We start from the raw sequence: 13,125 nt of genomic DNA, 5'->3' as shown, positions 1-13,125 counted from the left end.
GAGACCCTTAGTAAAGTTAAAGAGGCCTAGAAGATTTCTGCCAAAATCTTATAATTGGCCAGACAATTGCCAGACACCCAGCCAACACTGGATGGAGTCTTTATTGGGTCCGGGAATCAGCGCATAGCTGCCGTTAAAACTCACGTTTTGTTAAATGCGCAATATACTCTTTCCCAGAAGTTTTAATTTTCCAAGATGAAGTGCCCAGCATGCCTTTTGGAAGTTATTTCCTCTGAAGTATCGATCTCTATTTTAAGTTAACCATTCCTGTTATCCGCCGTCCTAGCTGACCGTGTGGAATTCCCCCTTTCACCTCTGTGTTCCTCATTGGAAGTGATCTCCATGTGGGCAGGGACCACAACGTGTCCTGGTCACTGTGAAGGTACAGCGCTGGGCATAGAGCAGAGATGGATGGATGGATGGATGGAAGGATGGATGGATGGAAGGAAGAAGGGTGGGTGGATGGATGAGGAGTCCACACAAAATAAGCCTTTATTGGGAGTGGGTTGAGGGTGTCACAAGTACAGGTCCTGGATGGTGTGCACAGAGCGCTTCCAGCTGTCCTTCCAGCGCTGAGCCTCCTTCACCTGCAGTGTGCTGTCATCCTGGATCTTCTTCAACTCCTCTTCCAATGACGCTAAATATTTCTGGGAGCAAGCAGCGGGAGGAAGCCACGTGAGGAAGGGCTTCTGGGCTCTGTGCCCTAGACGAACACTGTAACCTGCTGCCAGTTAGCTTTGAACCCACTCCAGGCACCGGCAAGAGTTCCACAGGTCATTTCTCATTACTTTGCCCAATAACCCGTCAGGCAGGCCCGGTTATTTCCCCCATTTTACAGATTGGGAAACTGAGGCTCACAACCTTGCCTGGGGTTATTTAGCTAGAAAGAGGCTGAGCAGGGACTAGGACCCTGCTCTATCTGATTCTGCACTCTGCCCTCCTTCTTAATCACCATCCCACACTGTAGCCTCCTTGGAGCTCAGGGGTCCTGGCTTCCTCGAGAGGCTGAGCCCACTAGGCCTGAGCCCTCACTGAACTTGGCAGCAGAGTTGCCCCCTCTGCCTGGGTCTTAGCACGGTGGCCTGGGAACTGAGGGCTCTCCAAATACTGGGGTCAGCATATCTCAGGACGAGGTTTCTCTCTGGGGCACCAGGAACAAAGGTCCACACATCTTCAGAGCCGAGAGGTCCCGCAGGAGGCCTCTGGGTGCAGCCTCCTCTTCGGGCAGGCCCCATGGGGTCTAACAGGCACTGGGTTCAAATCCTCGCTCTGCCACTCTGCAGTGCCATAGAGGGGACACACTTCTTTAAGTCTCAGTGTCCTCAGCAGCAACATGGGGACAATTCTACCTTCTTCATGGGCTTGTTACAAGGATCCAATGAGAAGGCTCACGTCGAGAACAGAAACTGCAGCAGGTGCTCAGGAACTGTCCCTTATTCCACCCATTGTCACCCGCTGCTCCCATGGCCTCCATGCCTCTGACTACTTTGTCCCCTCACTCTGTCTCAACTGTTCCTCGGAAAGCCTTCCTTCACACACACACCCCCACCCAAGTCTGGGTGTGGTGTCTCTCGGCTGGGCTCCTACAGCACTGGGGCTCACACCATCAGACCCGAGCTATCATTGGGACTGGACACGACCTGTGGCTCACGCGCTGGTGCTTAAGAACATTGGCTGTTCCCAGTGCTGACACTGTGCCCTGGGGCACCCTGAGGTGTGTCATCTGCTCCATGGACCAAATGACAGGGCACCTGGTGATAGCAAGCTCCCTCCTTCCCAAGGCAGCCACACCGAGCTGCCCTGCGTTCCCTGGGGTGCACCCACCACACCCTGTCTCTCCACTCACCAAATAGATAGCATCTCGAGCTTCCACAGATGCCAGGTGGCCCAGGGTCGTTTTGGTGGTGGTGATTGACGGTGTTTTCTGGAGGAGAATCTTGTGTTGGATGGTGACTTCGGTGGGTTTGATTCCTGGCCACTTCCTACAAACAAACATGCATGAAAAGTCCTACAGGCTTATCTTCATCATTCACAGTGCACCCTTCATCCCCGGTGAAAAAGGTTAGCATTTAAAAAAAAAAAATTATCATGCTTTAAACGTCTAATTAAAAGAAAAACCCTGATAATAAACAAATGGGACCTAATGAAACTTAAAAGCTTTTGCACAGCAAAGGAAACCATAAACAAGAGGAAAAGCCAACCCCTCAGAATGGGAGAAGATATTTGCAAACGAAGCAACTGACAAAGGACTAATCTTCAAAATTTACAAGCAACTCATGCAGCTCAATATCAAAAAACAAACAATCCAATCCAAAAATGGACAGAAGACCTAAATAGACATTTCTACAAAGAAGATATACAGATTGTCAACAAACACATGAAAGGATGCTCAACATCACTAATCATTAGAGAAATGCAAATCAAAACTACAATGAGGTATCATCTCACACCGGTCAGAATGGCCATCATCAAAAAATCTAGAAACAATAAATGCTGGAGAGGGTGTGGAGAAAAGGGAATCCTCTTGCACTGTTGGTGGGAATGTAAATTGATACAGCCACTATGGAGAACAGTATGGAGGTTCCTTAAAAAACTAAAAATAGAACTACCATATGGCCCAGCAATCCCACTACTGGGCATATACCCTGAGAAAACCATAATTCAAAAAGAGTCATGTACCACAATGTTCATTGCAGCTCTATTTACAATAGCCAGGACATGGAAGCAGCCTAAGTGTCCATGACAGATGAATGGATAAAGAAGATGCGGCACATATATATAATGGAATATTACTCAGCCATAAAAAGAAACGAAATTGAGTTATTTGTAGTGAGGTGGATGGACCTAGAGTCTGTCATACAGAGTGAAGTAAGTCAGAAAGAGAAAAACAAATACTGTATGTTAACACATATATATGGAATCTAAAAAAAAAAAAAAAAAAAGGTTCTAAAGAACCTAGGGGCAAGACAGGAATAAAGACACAGACGTAGAGAATGGAAGTGAGAGAGTGGCGTGGACATATATACACTACCAAATGTAAAATAGATAGCTAGTGGGAAGCAGCCGCATAGTACAGGGAGATCAGCTCGGTGATTTGTGACCACCTAGAGGGGTGGGATAGGGAGGGTGGGAGGGAGACGCAAGAGGGAGGAGATATGGGGATATAGGTATATGTATAGCTGATTCACTTTGTTATACAGCAGAAACTAACACACCATTGTAAAGCAATTATACTCCAATAAACATGTTAAAAAAAGAAAAAGAAAAACCTTACTGAGCACTTAACATTAAGCTTCGTCAAGTTCTTTTTTGCATTTTCATACAGTTTAAATCCATGTGTATACACAGTTGGGTTCTGCATGGGGAAGGGGAATCCCACACCTCTAGATGTTTCCCTTTTCTGGGTCTCAGTTTCCTCATCAATTGGCCAGCGAGGTGGCAGTCATCAGTTCCTGGCCTGCTTTTCCTATTCTGCTATAAAACCAGTGCTGACAACTTAGCTGGGCAAATCGCTGCCTTACTTCTTCCAGAGTAACATTCTTGGGTCACAGGGGACAAGCATTTTGGTAGCTCTTGTCATACAGGATGGACAGCCGTAGTGGATCACAGTGCCACCAGCAATCTGAGAATGTGCTCCACACTGGGACAGGCTTCTATTTTTTGGGGGGGGCCCCTTTGTGGGTCCTTATCTCATGAACTAATACCTGCTGAGCTCTTAGTATGTGCCGGGGCACTCCAAGTACAATCTCATTGAACTTTCTCTTCATAATATCATGTAAGGTAGGCTGCCATGCCCATTTCACAGATGAGGAAACAGGCTTAGGACACAATGCCTTCCCAAGATTACCAGGTTTGTTTGACGTCAGAGCTCGTGGCCCTAACCATTCCACTGCACCACCCCCAGCAAATACAGCCATTTGTGGTATTACTCCCTGCTCTCGGCTCTCACCTGCTCCCTCGTTCAATCAGGGGCTTCTCACTCTCTTCCTCCAGGGAGAGCCCGTTGAGTTTCCTCCGTATTAGGATTGATGTTTTCTGTTTCGGGGGCTCCATCTCTGGCAGGCAAGAGACAGGTTACTGACAGCGGCCTCACCCACAGCCTGAGATCAAGGGGACCCCGGACCTTACATTTAGAGAAATGAGGGCTCGCTCCCCTCTTCCCCACTTGGAGTCTCAGGCAGGAGGCAGAGGCCCCTCCCAAACAGAAGCCAAATGCACCAGGTTCATAGGTGGGGGCCGAGGAGATGGCAAGGGGGTCAAAGCTGGAGGATGAGAGGTATGGTTTGGGCATGGTTCCCAGCTCCAAAGCCCTCAGAATGATGCTCTGACTTTCTTGCAGCTCCTGTGAGCCCCCGAATATGCTTTGTAGAGCCTTCTTTGGCTTATACTAGCTCAGATGGGTCCTGAACTAAGAATTTCTCCTGGAATGCATACATTCAATGTTGTCCCTCTCACGTCCGGCTCACTGACCTGCCCTTTGACGTGAAGAGAAAGGGGCTCCGTCCACGCGGTGAGCAGCCCTCTGCACCCTGGTCTGCAATGGATGGCAGGGCCAGGCTGCTTGGCTCAGAGCAGGAGAGGCTCCTGTAGACCTGGTGCAGGGGGTCTCCCTGGCCTGGCAGTTCCCTCCAAGTTACCGAGGCTGCCTCCCTGCCGGCTCCTCTCGCCTGTTCTCCCTCAAGTGTGAACCCCAGGGTCTCTGCAGGCTCTGCTCTCCCAAACCAGGCTCACATTTGCCAAAGAGAGCCCCAACACTGGAAAGTGACCAACGCCTCGAAATTCATATACATTTTGACCTAGAAAGTCCACTTCTAGGAATCTGTTGCCCCGAAACAGAGAAATATGGATGCAGACGTTCCCTTCAGCACGATTACAGGAGCGAAAAGCTGGACGTGGCCCGATGTGCACCAGCAGGGAACTAATCAGTAACATACGATGCACAGCAACTGAAAGTGCTCAAGGAGGTGGTGACTGGCTTGCCCAGCGTCAGCCCAAGGGGAAATTAGCTTACAAAAGAGCACACACTTGTGATCCATCCTCCCATCCCATCCCCCCGCTGATATCCACACAGGCCTGTGCCCGAAGGGAAATAACGAGGAGGACAGCCAGTGTTAAGGACACTTATTTCTGGGTAGAATGACTATGTTCTTCTCTTTCTTTGTAACTCATATTGAATTTCTCATTTTACTGTAAGAAATATTCATTGTCTGTCTAATGAAAACTTAAAAATATAAAAATAATATATTTATTTACTTAATAGATTAGTGATAAATGGATAATATTTAATATCTGATTTGAATCTTTGTATAGTTATAAAAGTAATTGGTGCACATTATAAAAAATTTAAACATCACCTAACGGGGAAAAAGAAAAGATTTTAGAAATCTCTCACAGCCCCACTTACCAGAGATGGTCATCAACAGTCTGGTACCTGTCTCTCAGGCTCTGTTGCTCTCATTCTCTGTCTCTGTCTGTATCTCACACAGACTCATTTACATATATGCGGGGTGCATGTTTATATCACATATGTGTTTTTTAATAGTATCATAGGTAGGTATAATGGTCACCTTGCTTTTTCCTGTGACAGTGTTCCTTCAGGACTTTCTGGTTGGCACATAGAGACCTACCACACCCACTTGAACAGCTAGCTGCACAGTACTCCCTCCTACATCTGGACCATAATTTATTTACCCAATCCTCTATATGTAGATATTAACATTGTTTCCAGTTCTTTGCAATTTCAAGCAGTGTTGTGAAGAATCTGCTTGAAAATATACCTTTGAAAAAGTATGCACGTATTTCTGTTGGATAAATTCCCAGGGTTAGAACGGCTAGGTCAAATGCACACACACTCAGGACTTTGAAGGCACCGACAACAGAGTGTTCTCCAAGAGAGTGGGGTGGACGTACACTTCTCTGAGAGGCTCTGTGGTGCTCAGGCTTCCTGACAGCCTCACCAGTGCTGGCTGTCACTGAACTTAAAAGCCTTGCCAGGTTATTGGCGAGAAATGATATCTTAATAATGTTTATATTCACATTTTTCATCATTGGTGAAGTCAAGCATCTTTTAAATTTATTGGCCTTTTGAATTGCATGTTTGTTCTCTATCTCTTTTTACAAATTTGGCCTGTTAGAGTTCTTTATACCACAGGGATATTAGGCCATTCTCTGGCCTATTAGTTATTAGGAATATTTTTGCAGTTTCTGGTTCGTCTTTCCATATTTTGACATTTTTCCTTGTTTTTGTTTTGGCCACAGAGAAGTACCAGCCATTCCTTTATGGCTTCTGGCTCTCACAGTTAGGAAAGCTGTCCCTACCCCAAGATTATGAAAATATTTAGCATTAGGATTTCATTTTTTATATATAATCTTTGATTCATTTGGGATTTGCTTTCAAGGAGTTTAAAAACTCAAGAGAGTTTTAATTAAAACAAACAAAAATTCATCAGTCCCCTCCATAGAGAATGTATTTTCATTCTGGGGGAGTTGGGGGAAAGCGGACGGCCCCCCCACCCCACCCCAGGCCCATCACCCTGTGTCACACCCCCTGGGGCCAGGGCACAAGGCCGGTGGCGCACATACTTGCAACCTGGACATCGTCAATGGTGACCACCTCATCCAACTGCAGCAGGAACTTCTCAGTGAAGGTGGCCAAGCTGGCTATGAAAAACCGGCTGTACTTCCGGATAAACTCCTGGAGGAAACATGGGGAACACGGTGCTGCAGGGAGAGGAACTTGTCTCCTAAGACAGGCTGAGGGAGGATTTGGGGAGCAGCATGTGACACAAGACCAGGGCCACGTGTCAACTGTGTCCAAGTTAACAGGCATCTGGTCTTCCCCAGGAGGCCTCTCCCTAGAGGGGACTTGGTTTGAAGATAGGCAATGATTCTGAAATGGCCAAGGGACAGACATAGACAATTTACTAAAGAGGAAATAAAACTTGACATGGATCTTAGAAAAGAAGTTCTCATTAGTAATTAAGTTAGAAATTAAAAAATGCAAGTTACAACGGCCCATAAAGACCATCTCCACCTATGACACCCGCCTGCTTTCATACCCTGCTTTGGCCAGGGTGTCAGCAAAGGGCCGTGCTCAGTGCTGTTGCTGGGCTGTCAGTGGGGGTGACCTCCGGAGGGCAGTGTAGCCCTCAGCATCTAGACATGGAGTGGATGGCACTACTGACCTCCAGCTGCTCCCTGGTCACCGCAATCAAGGTGTCCAAATCTTCCTGCCTTTTCTCTTCCACTTGACACAGAGACTCCATTTCTTGGAGATGTGCAGGGTGTCCAAGATTTGGGTGGAGCTTCTGGGCATTTTCATCCTTCAGAAAATCCAGAAATCAGTAGGTTTTTTGACCTGGTCTTGAGGTCAGGACCAAAAAGTCACTGGCCTATGTCCTCTGCCAATTATGGCCACGGCCAGACTGATGTGTGCACTGACCTGGGTGTGTGAAGGGCTGAGGAGTGGCAGAGGAGCGGCTGAGGAGGGAAGACAGGGGCATGGCTGGAGCTGACTCCAAGGGTTAAGAAGTGGGAGAGCTGAGCATCTGCCCCAGAACAGTCAGGGCTTCAGTCCAATAAAATCAATAGCATCCACGTCCCATGGCTTGAAGGACCATGTGGACAATTACTGTTGATCTCAATGGCCACAGCCCCATAGAACCAGCTGACCTAAAGGTTACATCCAACGAGGAGCGTGCTGAAGGCCTTCTATGAAGGAGCTGTTGGCTCAGCTCTCGTCTCTCCAGTGCCTAGTGTCCCTCACCCCCATCCAACAATCCCAAGCCTGGCCCACGTCCTTCCCTGGGACTCAGTTCTGCCGACGCCCCACCTCTGTTTCTGAACTCCCAGGGCCTCTGGTCCTGGAGAGGAGGGGGCTGGTCCGGGGGGCCCCACCTTCCTTCTCTCCAGCTGTTCCTGATAATTCGAGAACTGTCCCCGGATCTCTTTGGTGGAGGTGCAATATTTTTTCCAGTGGTGCTCCTTGAAATTTTCCATCACCAGCCAACACACCTGGGGCAATAGCTCCTCAAATCTCCTCATCTGGGCCCGTAATTCTGTAGGAATTGGGGGTGGGGGACCAGGGGTGAGCACAGAGCAGAGCCAAGTTGCTGCAGCAATCTCTCCAACAAAGGCTCAAAGCGGCTTCCCAAAGACAAAGGCTTGGTCTACAATTTGGTAATAGTTATTCCATCAAAAGGGGTCCTGTGGTCAAACCAGCATTAAAAGTACTGGACTAAACAAGTTCAAAGGACTTCTTTTCTACTCTCTGCAGGACTTTCCAGTGCTTTTAAAATGCACTGCATCTTTCAGCAGTTCTGTCTCATCCATTCTCTCTTCAAATATTGCCTTGACCCTAAGTCTCCTCCTCTCCCTCTAGACGTCTAAATAGCTGCATGCCAGACCTACCCTTTCTTCCATCTCTCTCCGCCTCTCTCCCGTATTTCCATTTCTTTGTTTTTCTGTGCTGCATTTTGGTTATTTTCTTTGGTATTAAAGCCATTCATAAGTTTAAAATTTCAATGATTTATTTTTCCAATATAGAAGTTTGATTTGGTTCTCTTTCATATTTACTTGGCCATTTTAATAGTCTTTTGCTCCTCACTCATGTTTCCAATTTCCTCTTTTATTTAACTCTAAATAAATACATTATTTTATATTCTGTGTCTGATACATTCAATATCTGAAGTCTTTACTGGTCTCATTCTGCTGCCTCGTGCTCAAGGTGTCTTTTTCTGTGTGTGTGTGTGTGTGAGTGTGTGTGTGTTTTACGGTGAACTCTTTTTTCTTTTGCGGTACGCGGGCCTCTCACTGTTGTGGCCTCTCCCGTTGCGGAGCACAGGCTCCGGACGCACAGGCTCAGCGACCATGGCTCACGGGCCCAGCCACTCCGCAGCATGCGGGATCTTCCCGGACCAGGGCACGAACCCGCGTCCCCTGTATCGGCAGGCGGACTCTCAACCACTGCGCCACCAGGGAAGCCCTGCGGTGAACTCTTATTCTGGGCATTTTATTTGTGGGAATCCCTAGAGGCCTGAACGGAAGGTGGGCTTTTCTGGAGAGGATTTGTAGTATCTCTACTAAACAAGCATCTGGGCATGACTGACTCAAAATCATTTTAAGCTAAGGTATCAGCTACAGGTCTTATGGATGATCCACAAACACGAAGTTGAATTTAGGTTTATCTAAGTGTGACTTCAGGTTTAAACACCACATAAGAGCTGGCTTATAGCTACGGATTTTCATTGGAGTTTTTCTTCTTCTTTATCCAGTGCCACGGCTTATAACAAGACAGTTTCCTTCTAGTCACTGGGGGAGGAGGGGATATGGTTTCTGTCTCATTCTCCTTACTATGCAGAGGGAGCCCTGTGGAGACCCAGTTTTCTGTGGCTTGTGCCCTTTCAGACTGCCCACCTTGGGTCGTCTGGTGCTTGGTCTCTGTTCCCAGTGTCCTGGAGGCCATGAAAACAGAGGCTCAAGTGGACCTGGGAGTCAGCAAAGCCCTCGTGGCACTAGCCAGAGTCACTGCTCAATTTATCTCTGATTTCCTATTCTCACTTAATCTTGGAGCCCTGTATGTTTCTTACTTTATAGCTAGCTCATCCATGCATTTAAAAGTTTACCGCAAAAGTTTTATATCCAGGATTTTTACATGTTTTCAGTGGGAGAGTTGGTCAGGATACTGGACTCCCTGAAGGAAATGGAAGTCTTCATTTAATGTGAACTGTCAATCTGCCCGAGAGGGACATAATCTGCAGCATTTCTCAAACCCATTTGACCAGGGAACCTCTCTTTTGAGGAAGATCACATAGGATGGGATCCCACAGAGTTCACATGGGGAAACTCTGAGCTAGAGAAACAAAATGCTGCCCGTAGTTTCCGTTCGTCATTCTACAGCTACAGTAATGAGAGCCACTGCTGATGATTTCCCCTGCATATGGCAGGGCTGTGAGGGGCTTAATCCTCAAAAAAGCCTTGCATGGTGGGTATTATCCTTGTCTCCATTTACAGGCAAGAGAAGGTGACTCGGTCAAGGTCATATGGCTGGGAGATGGCGGTGCTGGGTCTTGACCCCAGGTCTGGCCGTCCCCTAATCCTCTCCCTCTTCTACCTGTGCTGCCCCTCAACCAACACAGAAGGTCTGTGATGGGCCCTCAGGTTCCCTGCCTTACAAGCAGAAATAATCAGGACTTATGACTGCATAAAACACACATAGCTGTGGACATGGAGAAACAGGAACGGGGGCGGGACCTATGGGTGTGTTTTCACAGCTCCCTTTAGGTCGTTACAATAAACATAAACGGCAAGATGTATCCTGCCTGCCTCTTTTCATGTCCCTATTCTCTAGGAGGCTATGTCTATCAAGTTCATCATAGCCCAAACCCAGCACAGGCCAGGCATACAGTAGGCACTGTGGAAGGATTTTTCAAATGATTAAACACAGAGGCACCATATGACCCAGCAATTCTCCTCCTAGTTATAAACCCAAGAGAAATGAAATCACACATCCACACACAACATGCACGTGAACGTTTGCAGCAGCAGCATCCACAATTGCCAAAAGGTGGAAACAACCAAATGTCCATCACCGAATGAACAAATAATACTGCATGACTCCATTCATGTGAAAGCCCAGATAGGAACATCTAGAGAGACAGGAAGTAGATTAGCGGTTGTTTACGGCTGGGGATGTGATGGAGGGACAGTGGGTTCTAAAATTCACAGTGATGGTTGCACAACTCTATGACTATATTAAAAGCCACTGAATGGGTGTAAAGTGTACAATTCAATGTATTTTAATACATTAAAATTAAATAAAATTAAATGTATTAAATTCATTAAGTGAATGTTTCAGTAAAGCTGTAAAAAATATCTATTCAATGAATGAAACATTTTTAGTGATACAAATCACCATATTTCTCAAGAAAAGTTAATTTTTTTTGGCATTGTTGTTTCTCCCCAGTTAAATCTGATCAAGGTTTTTACCTAATTGTAAGATGTCAGCTTTTCACAGGGAGGCTCCTTTGCCTCCCCAGTGACCTCCAGGTCAGGAAGGCAGCATTCAGGCCGTGAGAGGCTCTGTGCCCCCAACCCCACTGGCCTGCAGCCCGTCTGCTGGCCACACCCACCTATGAGGCAGGAGTTGTGGTACTCGTCAGCCTGGCTGTGGTACACCAGGATCTTCCTGCAGATGTTCTCTGCGCACTGGTCAAAGGTTCCGTACATGCAGTCGGGCCTGGTGATTGAGTGCTTGTCTTTGTGGTAAAACTCCTGCAGGAAAGGGTTGAAAGTGTGGGTGCCAGGCCCCTCCCCAGGGGGCTCTGGCTCAGCATCTTGGCATCCTCCACTGTGCTCTCCTCACCCCCTGGCCTTCTCTACTGCTGTCCTCTCCGCCAGGGTTGCTCCTCCTCCCTGTCTGTCCTTGTCACCACTGTCAGTATCCCAGGGCTGTGCGAGGCGTGAGCGAGCCAATGGTATAATTCTAGGTATCTTTCAAGACTAAAATGGGTCTTCCACCCACCAGGCCGAGAGCTTTCTCTGAAGCGCCAAGCTGGGCCACTAATACGGATGACCCAGAGCTCTTCTCTGAAGACTCACAGCCCAGGGGGAGGCAGACAGGAAGCACACAGACACCCCTGTGTGGGGTGCACTGGACCGGAGCCCTGGGTCGCTCCTACTAGAGGCCCCCTGCTCCCACGGCCCCACCCATCCCTCTGTAGTGCCACCGTGTCTGTCATCCTCTGCTGGGTGCCGGCCTCTCAGGGACAGAGACGGGGCTTGTTCCTCTTGGCACACCCAGTATCTGACACACAGTAGCCAAGAAACGGTTGGTGGCTGAACAAATGGGTAAATGAATGGATGAGCTTGAATTTCTAGGATGAAAGACAGCACATGAGGTGACAGAAGCTGGGTACTGTAGTCATGAGGGCTGCAGTCCCCTTTGTTCAGTTTCACCCAAAGGCCATTATCAGCAGAAGGCAGGAGGCAGAGCCCACTGGGGACGTGTGACCAGCGGATGGCAAAGGGGCAGGTAGAGCCCTCACCTCCACCATGGTCAGCAGGTGCTCGTTGCTCTCCCAGAGGAGGCTCAGGATGATGCCTTTAAAATCCCTGCAACACACAGGAGACAGATCCCTGAGAGGCCTTGTCTAATCACACTAAACGGTGTGGACAAAGCCAAAGGGACTGAACATTCTGAGTACTCAGCAGCCCGGCCAGAACTGGAGTTGGACAGCTCGGGATGCCCAAGCATGTCCCCACCTAATATTTCTGTTCATCTAGTTGAATGCCTCTTGCATGTGACAAGCTGAGCTTGGCAGCTTCCAAGTGTCTCTGTTCTCTTTTGTCTTCATCACTTCTTGTAATTACTCATTCCTGCCCCAGGGCCATTGCTCACACTGATTCCTCTCCAGGGAACACCAATTTTCCTCTTGGTCACGTTTGTTCCTGCTCTTCCATAGATCCTGGCTCAGCGGTGATTCCTGACTGCCTTGTTCCAATGCTCTCGTGGCCCTCAGCTTTACAGCACTCCCCACAGGGGGACTGGGGACTGATCTGTGTGACTGGACATTAGCCCCATCTCTCCCAGCACCTGGTGAAGTCCACCAGGACACACACTGTGTGTCTGTTTTTGTTCACCATGGAATCCCCTGTCCCATCGCAGTGCCTGCACCTATCAGTGCCTCAGTCTTGGTTGAGGGAAGAAAGAATGATTTCTTATAAATATTAGTCTAACAAGCAAGACTGCCTGTAGGACCAAACATCCTCTTTCTGGTACCTCTGGCCTTTGGGTTGACTGTGCGCACACGAGGTCTTTACTGAACAAACCTGCACAGATCCAGTGAATATTCCTGTCGGTTAGGTCAACTGTCTCAACAGTTAAGACTGAAATAAGGGACAGATGTGTTAGAACTGCATGTACCTGTAGGACAGCTATTTTTTCACAGTTTCTATAAAGTGATGCAGTGACTGCTTTACACACACATCAGTTTTGGCATTTTCTAAAATACATGTATATTACTCATGTGATCTTTCATTTAAAAATTCATTCATCGTAATTAAAGAAAATTAGAAATAAACTGAAAAGCAAGAAGAAAAAAATAAATGCTAACATTTTACTGTATT

General features: G+C 47.6%; 1 protein-coding gene across 10 annotated transcripts in view; it reads right to left on the bottom strand.

Moving 5' to 3' along the window:
• Nucleotides 1–467: 467 nt before the first annotated feature.
• CCDC180 (coiled-coil domain containing 180) overlaps nt 468–13,125 on the bottom strand; it is a 56,745-nt gene continuing 44,087 nt past the window's right edge. For 5 of the 10 annotated variants that reach the window (XM_033431151.2, XM_033431153.2, XM_033431152.2 and 2 more), the window contains 8 exons: nt 12,045–12,111; nt 11,130–11,271; nt 7,897–8,057; nt 7,185–7,322; nt 6,583–6,694; nt 3,950–4,055; nt 1,847–1,982; nt 468–647 (listed from right to left, as the gene is read on the bottom strand). In XM_033431151.2, the coding sequence (XP_033287042.1) occupies nt 516–647; nt 1,847–1,982; nt 3,950–4,055; nt 6,583–6,694; nt 7,185–7,322; nt 7,897–8,057; nt 11,130–11,271; nt 12,045–12,111 (994 nt within the window). In that variant the 3' untranslated portion in view covers nt 468–515. Of the gene's footprint in view, nt 648–1,846; nt 1,983–3,949; nt 4,056–6,582; nt 6,695–7,184; nt 7,323–7,896; nt 8,058–11,129; nt 11,874–12,044; nt 12,112–13,125 lie in introns of those variants that run through there. The other 5 variants (XM_033431158.2, XR_007477977.1, XM_033431157.2 and 2 more) reach the window with 5 other exon arrangements.

The sequence above is a fragment of the Orcinus orca genome, chromosome 6 (genome assembly GCF_937001465.1).
Source record: "Orcinus orca chromosome 6, mOrcOrc1.1, whole genome shotgun sequence".
In the NCBI taxonomy this organism is placed as follows: Eukaryota; Metazoa; Chordata; class Mammalia; order Artiodactyla; family Delphinidae; genus Orcinus; species Orcinus orca.
This window is presented reverse-complemented; position numbering and strand designations above follow the sequence as displayed.